This window comes from Paramacrobiotus metropolitanus, unplaced genomic scaffold, assembly GCF_019649055.1.
Source record: "Paramacrobiotus metropolitanus isolate TYO unplaced genomic scaffold, Prichtersi_v1.0 Parri_scaffold0000116, whole genome shotgun sequence".
NCBI lineage: Eukaryota > Metazoa > Tardigrada > Eutardigrada > Parachela > Macrobiotidae > Paramacrobiotus > Paramacrobiotus metropolitanus.
This window is the reverse complement of record NW_026570336.1, coordinates 320531-327805: the sequence shown is the minus strand read 5'-3', so window position 1 is coordinate 327805 and position 7275 is coordinate 320531. Positions and strand designations below refer to the sequence as shown.

General features: G+C 44.1%; 1 protein-coding gene across 1 annotated transcript; it reads right to left on the bottom strand.

Annotated features, from left to right (window-relative positions):
* Positions 1 to 311: 311 nt before the first annotated feature.
* Positions 312 to 2797, bottom strand: LOC129598152 (uncharacterized). Its single transcript, XM_055495920.1, has 4 exons — positions 1936 to 2797; positions 1726 to 1869; positions 876 to 1619; positions 312 to 714 (listed from the first exon to the last, which is right to left on the bottom strand). Exons 1-4 carry the CDS (start codon positions 2521 to 2523, stop codon positions 499 to 501), a joined length of 1692 nt encoding a protein of 563 aa, XP_055351895.1. The 5' UTR covers positions 2524 to 2797; the 3' UTR covers positions 312 to 498.
* Positions 2798 to 7275: the final 4478 nt, after the last annotated feature.

Below are 7275 nucleotides of genomic sequence, written 5' to 3'. Positions count from 1 at the left end.
CATCCTATCGTTTGCATTGTAGTCGACCTTCTTCTTGAGTTCCTCGAGAAAAATTGTGGTTTCTTCTGGATTTTTGCTTTCACAACCGGTCTGCAGCTGTCCAAGCAAATATTATTATTACAGGAAATGCTATGATTGGCGTACAGCACAAACGGGGGGCCACCTTCGCGCTCGAGTAGAAAGTTTTAGCGCATACCTTTCGTTCAGAATCTAACGGAGTAAGCAGAGTGATTTCTTGTACATGGCACAACACTGCTAAAGCTGAATAAAGCTGTTCTCTTTTGAGAACGTCCATTATACCTGATTTAGAACACTGCCGCTTATTTTTATTATACATTAAGGGTGTTCAAATATCCTTTACAAAGGCCTAGTTTTTTTTAACAGCCTTTCCTACAGAAAAGTATGCGTACAATTTTTAAAAAAATTAGGTTAAAGAATTAAATTTTTAACTGACGTATTATCATCGCGCCGAAATGCGGCTTCGACGGGAACAGACATTTAATACTCAAATAAAAATTTCCAGTATAGATGCCACGGGCCTTTGCCAGTCTCCCACGAATCCATGTCCCTTGGCTTGCGCGGTAACAAGTGCCACTGCAACGCAAAGAGCGTCAACTTCCGCAGGGAATTCAACGGAGGATCTGCCAATGGAATATTCGTCAACGGCGAGATGCGATCAACTCGAGCATCACCAGCTTGCCACTGTTTCAGTACCTAACACGCGAAAGGTGACCTTTAATAATGAAAATCATATTTCATAAAAATTCCAAAGCATTAAACGTGTTAGAAAAGTCGACACGGTCACACGATGTACCTAGAAAACCTGAGAGCGAAGAAAATTAATAAAAAATGTAGTAACCTATAGGGTTAAGCACCTGTATCGCAGTATGCTGCGGTAAACCCTTCGCATCCATTGCGGTCTGCAACGCGCGGCAATCCTCATCGCTCATCGGAAGGCATGCGTTTTCTAGCACTTCCAATGCCGATCCCATTTCTCCGGCATCATTCGTGTGTATCTTCCAGCTGTTAACTTTTATCGTGGCCTTGAAGTCCAGGTAATCAAAGCGCATGTCATAAGAGCCGTCGCCCATTCCCTTATCGCGCAAACACCGACACCCTTCTTCATCTAGATAGGCTAACCCATATACGCGCACATCGTCTAACACCAACCGATCGCATACATCGCTCCACTCCGAACGAACTTTAAGATTGAGCTCGGACGAAAACGCCAGCACGTCGTTAGTCCACACATCAAAGTGCGCGATACAGATGGTGTGTATTCGAATGCCCTTCAATTTTAGCAGACCGATGACCGTGGTGAGAGGGTCGCTGGCATTAGAATCCTGAGCTGTACTGAAGAGAATAAGTTTTTTAGTCGTTGCGGTGATATTCCGGTCCAGTGCGCGGGATAGCTCGTCGTTGTAGTACAGCAGCAAATCGATTTGCACGACCGCACAAGCCGGGGCGAATGTGAGGACATTGAGCCAGGATTTACACACTAGGCGGCACTTGACCCTGGTGCGCAGTTCGAGGAATGAAAATATTCTGCCGATTAATTCCACTGGTAAAACTTTATCGATACATGGTAAATGAGCTTCCAGGTTTCCCGATTTCTGACCCTAATGCAAGCACAAACATATAAATAAGTTTTTGTCGCCTACACGTATTAGTACACATATTAGTACGTATTAGTACGTATTAGTCGACACGTATTAGTACACATACTCTTTGGCAAAAATTTAAAAGGAATTTTCTGTCGATGAACCTTCTGCCTGTATCAACGGGAACATTTTCGGAGATACAGTGTGGAAACCGGCTGAGCATCTGACGAGGCGCCGACCTCGTGGCCATCCTTCGAAACACCTTAGCCTAAACCAGATACCATTCAACATGAAGCGTCTGTGCTATACAGTGCACACCCGCTGTATATCTCACCAATTTCCAAAAATCTGACGGAGAAAAATATTCCTTAGAACGGCTGGAAATATAAAACAACCGCCCGTGTTCAACATTTTGTAATATAACATTTGCCGATCGGCCATAAATCCGATTCCACCACCGGAAATCCTCCCTACTCCTTTTTTGTGCAAGAATTTTCAATGGCAGATTAAGCTTGACGCTGTGCAGACGATATCTGTTCAGATCGAGAAGGGGTCTGTCCTCGGCCCGCTGCAGGTCCCATTTTCGTACAACTTCTCGCACCAACTTTCCCTTTCGATACATTTCCACCATGGTAAACGTGTAGAGAGATCCCGCAACAATGGTGGCGGGATACCAGCGCCAAGCATCTTTTTTGGATCCTCTCCAAAGAATCTCGACGGCTTTTTTACAGGCTAAGGGATTGTATTCATTGCCGAAACATCGAGAAAATGACACGAATTCCGCCTCGTGACTACGATAACCGAAATCAACAAGGAAGCCCTTCTCTGGGATTAAAGCGATGACGAGGCCGTGGCGAAAGGAACCGTCCCCGTCACGCACGTCGACCGCCCCATAAGGCCAGACCTGACTGTTTTCAAACATATTTGAAATGACAGTAAATTATAACTATAAAAAAGCCGCGCATGCAGGACACATAATGCGTATAAGAACGGACGCGGAATCACTTAAAGCCAACCGCAAAACTAGAGTGGGCAGGAATAGGATGGGTACAGTAATATAATACGACGGCTGAAACCGTCTAAAAGCCTGGTTATGCAGGCTTCCACTGACTGTTTTATTGAATTCAGTTTCATAATGGAGTATGAACCAACGCGATTATGCAGAATAAAAATGAAGGAGGACTGAGCAAAATATATACAGTATATGTGGTTAAAAGCAGTTTGAGAGAAGCATCGCAAGATTATTTAAGACCGCTGTTTCACCAGCACTAGTTCATCGATATAAGGAGCATGAAAAATCGATACGAGTATTCACATTTACGGATCCAACAGTCTGCTCTCAACAGATGCCGAACTTACACAACAGTATCGCACACGCTGTGCTGTACTTAACGGACTGGAAACGCAGTAGTACGTATTATGCAGTCAATCAAAGGCTTAGTTTTGGCATCTGTTAAATCTTGGTTTAGTTTCATTTTTTAACATCAGTTTTACAATGGGGACAGACAGGTCAGTGACCTTTCCCAAGCGTCACCGTCACGTGTAAAGCCAGCGCAAAAATACGATCATCCTCTGTATACATCATTATAGTGTGTACCTAAAGTCAAAAAATTGTCAATGACGTGAAAATATCCTTTCATTTTTATGAAAACTTCGTGCGATCGAGCACAAAAAGTTTTGGAAAACATAGGTATGTCAGATCGGCCGTAGTACACCGGAAAAATAAAGAATTAGTTTGGCTTACACTTTGAACCACGTACGGAGCCAGACCGCAGCTAACACTTATGTACACTATATGCCAGTGTCAGCGCCATCAACAAACTGATTGCAGTCAGGTATAATTCCCAGGTAGTCACCGGTACCAACTACGTTATATAAGGTCGGTAGCAGTTAATAAGTTAGTTGTTGTGTTGCAAATATTAGTTGTTATTAGTTGTTGCTATGCAAATACAACGGGGAAACGCGATTTGTGTAATGGGTACAATCCCCGATCAGGATAGCATAGAGGAAGTGTTTCTTTTATAAATGTTGGTTTGTCCTAGTACATAGTTTGTACTCGTATCGTGATACTTAAAAAAAAAATAAAAAAGTTAATAAGTATATATATGAACCGGTGTTTGTTTGCGGGTGGCGATTAACGGTCAAAACAGCGGGAAAATGAGCAGCAATACTGACGCGATCAGGCGGTGATCAAGCCGCCGCGTGACACACCGGAATACATGGCAAGTATTCCCTCGACAACATTTCTGTACGGTAACCACCGCTAATATTGTTTATCGAAAATATACAGCTGATTTTATGTACCCATGAATGACATCACGAAGAACGGCGCATTGACACTGTAGCTATTGTAAGTTTTATACTTAACAGCGAAAGGAAAGTGCACCATTAGATGGTACCGAATACCGTATTGCACGTAAACTTTCGCTTTCACGCGTACCTAAAAGCTGTTTGCGTGCGCAGCTTCCGATTTGGGAAGATTTAGTTGCAGGAAAACTCCAAAACGTTTAAACGCAATCAGGTGCACCAAAAAGTCTCGAAGATATGCCTCGATCTTCTTTTCTTTTTGTACATAAACGCGCACAGTAAGCCCCGAACTGCGTACCGAGGATCTTCTTCAGATTTTAAAACGAATTTCAAACATTTTAAGTTGCGAGTTCGAAAAGATGGTGCATTTCCGGGACGGAGTAAAACAACCTCCGGACTGATGTGCGGTTGTAAGGAAAACTTAAAGAAGATCGATACGAGTCCATAAGGAGTCTACTTGTATCGGCAAATACATATACTGTACTGTAATACATGTAAGTACACATGTACACATATATGTACTGTAAATACATGTATACACAAGATTGGTGTTCATGCAGTACACGTATGTACGGATACAAGTAATTATACGGGGTTGCTTGCCTTAATAGGGCGTCCTTGCCGGCCTTTGCGCAGTCGAAGCGCCTGAGAAATGTCCACGGCGACGTAGACGAAGACCGGGTTAGTGAGTTAGCTTTCTTGTATCCACTGCGGCCAGCGCAGTTAGCCAAACTCGCAGCTGCCGTACAGCGCCCGCACCCACGGCATCCGGTGGCCGGGAAGCGCCATGTCAAAAAGGTCAGCGAAAGAAGCCGAAGGATGCCAAGATGTGTTGAACCGCTGCAGCCACCAGAGTGGTGGCGCCGTGGGACGCCGGCGCAACCTTCACGTGGCACGCTTCCCCAAAGGTATCTCGATGGTAGAATTAGCTGGGAGAACCGACGCGCTAGTGGCTGACTAAAGCCATTACGATATTTACAATGTCGAACCATTGGTTTTCGAATACATTTCGGAAAGCCAACGATGGGGCGGTAATAAGACCACGCAATACATCTTATCGTCATAGCTGCCATCGACTGAATCGACTCATTTAGTGCCGGTTTTCAGTTTGGATAATCAACGACGCAAGCGGACCCCGCAAGGGAGCAGGGTGCGGACGGCCGGGTTACCTGTTCCGTACCCGGCAGAATTACCGAATTAGCGGGCTCGCTGTTTATCGTGGGCCTTGAGGTACCACTGCTCCGGCACTAAATGTGCGGATCTCTACAACATTGACCACTACACTATACTGATACTGCTATGACTGATGCATTGCACGTAACCCGGTTATCATGCGCCGAGAGTTTAATCTGTACGGTACATATTACTTTGCTTGTTGTAAAAATTAATATAATTGAGAGATTATCACCGACAGCTGACAAGTAAGACGATCCAGATACTAGAAACTGTTTGCTGTATGGACAGATAATGTAAACATCAGCATTAACAAAGAGTTTACTCAGCAAAATTGGCGTGACACAGTACAGGAAGCCCGTGCACACTCGTGGTATGTCAATATCCATGGATGCAAAGCGACCTCGCGATGTCACGCTGCACCCGTAATGCCGCTGCTAAACGCATGTTCTCTCGGATTCCACTCGCCGACATTCCGCGTTAACGTGGGCTCACTGCAGTTACCTGTTGGTTAATGCCTTTCTGAAGTCGTTCATCCTTACCTCATATTCCTCGAGAGGATGCGTGGTATCACTATACGAAACCGTGGTTGGCGACCAGCGCTTCTCAATTATAGCCTAGCCGTGCCTGTATTTATTTTTGTCCGAAATGTACTCTTTTGCGGATCCGCAGACCTAAAGGCGCACAATTCGGATAAAAATAAAACCGAGCAGGATAAAACCGCTTCTGGGCAGTTATGTTCTCTCTCGTGCAATTAGGATTCGGCTTGGATATGCTTGGGTATTCGACTCGTACTCCATGTCTGGTTTAATTGCAACGTCACAGTCACAACGAAGGTAAGACGCACAACAAACAATCTTCGAACGCCATTCAAATTCATGTCAGCTTTATTTGAAAGTGCGTACTAGTATTTAATAAAATTCGAGAACGATAGTGTTGTGTCACTTGTCGCAGTCTGCATGCACTAAGAATAACTTCGTTGCCAATTACATACAGTGTTTCGGTTCTGTTTCGTTTTGCGTTTAATTCATATTTCGATAAAAGAATGAAATGTTTACAAAATTAGTAAAATGAAAATAAATTCAAAGATATACCGAAAATGTATAAAGATTAATAATAACCAAAAAAAGGAAACAGATAGTCATCAGTGAAATCTGTGTGCCATTGCATCAATTTGCATGTTCTGTATCGGTGTGTAAGAGTCTGGACGAAGCTAAAGAATTTGTTAAAAAAACTAAGAAGCTTATGTGAAGCGGAAACGAATCGTTTGGCTGTGGACCTTGTCTGACTCGTATCCGCATCTGTTCGGGTGAGAATAAAACAGATGTGTCGTGATTTCCCTATACGCAATTATTAAGTTTGAGCGATGCTTGCTGGCACAAAGTAGAAGTACAGACACTCAGTTGGGCAACTAGAATGTATTTAACAGCGAGCTTATAATAATATCACTTTAGCACACAATAATTTAGGCGTTCTCCTTATTTCGTTGCTTCAGAATGTCACGAGAACTACAGCCGGGATAGACATTTGAAATTCAAATAAAAATCTCCAATATAAATGCCATGGTCCTTTGCCAGTCTCCTACGAATGCATGTCCCTTGGCTTGGACGGTAGCAAGTGCCACTGCAACGCAAAGAGCGTCAACTTCCGCAGGGAATCCAACGGAAGATCTGCCAGCGGAATCCTCGTCAGTGGCGAGATGCGGTCAGCTGGAGCATCACCGGTTTGCCACTGCCCTAGCGCCTAATAGGCAAAATGCGACCTTCAGTATTGGCAACAAACATGCTTCATAAAAGCTCCAGAGCATCAAAGATACTTGTAGCAAGTTGACAACATGTAACATAAACCATAACTCGGCACACGCCGGATTCGGTGTATTCTTTGGGTACGTTCACTACGTTGGATTGAGCACCTGTATCGTGGTATGTTGCGGTAAAACATTCGCATCCAGAGCGGTCTGCAACGCTCGCAAATCCTATTCGCTCATTGGCAGACATGCATCTTCCAGCACTTGTAACGCTGATCCCATTTCTCCAGCATCGCTCGTGTGTATCGTCCATCTACCGACTTTTATCGTGGCTTTGAAGTCCAGTTTGTACGCTGCTAGTAAGGGTTCTGGTAAACAAGTATGGCCGCTGGAAGTCGCATTTAATTAACTTAATTTACAGTGAGACTATAGGCGGGGGCCCCTTTC

Bases quoted from the DNA above. Each gene is read 5' to 3' on its own strand.
- LOC129598152 (XM_055495920.1), bottom strand. From the start codon at position 2,523: ATGTTTGAAAACAGTCAGGTCTGGCCTTATGGGGCGGTCGACGTGCGT. The intron at 1,620-1,725 runs GTATGTGTACTA...TGCTTGCATTAG, and splicing joins TTTTAAATTTTTGCCAAAGA to GGTCAGAAATCGGGAAACCT. The intron at 715-875 runs GTGCTTAACCCT...TTCGCGTGTTAG, and splicing joins CGCAGCATACTGCGATACAG to GTACTGAAACAGTGGCAAGC.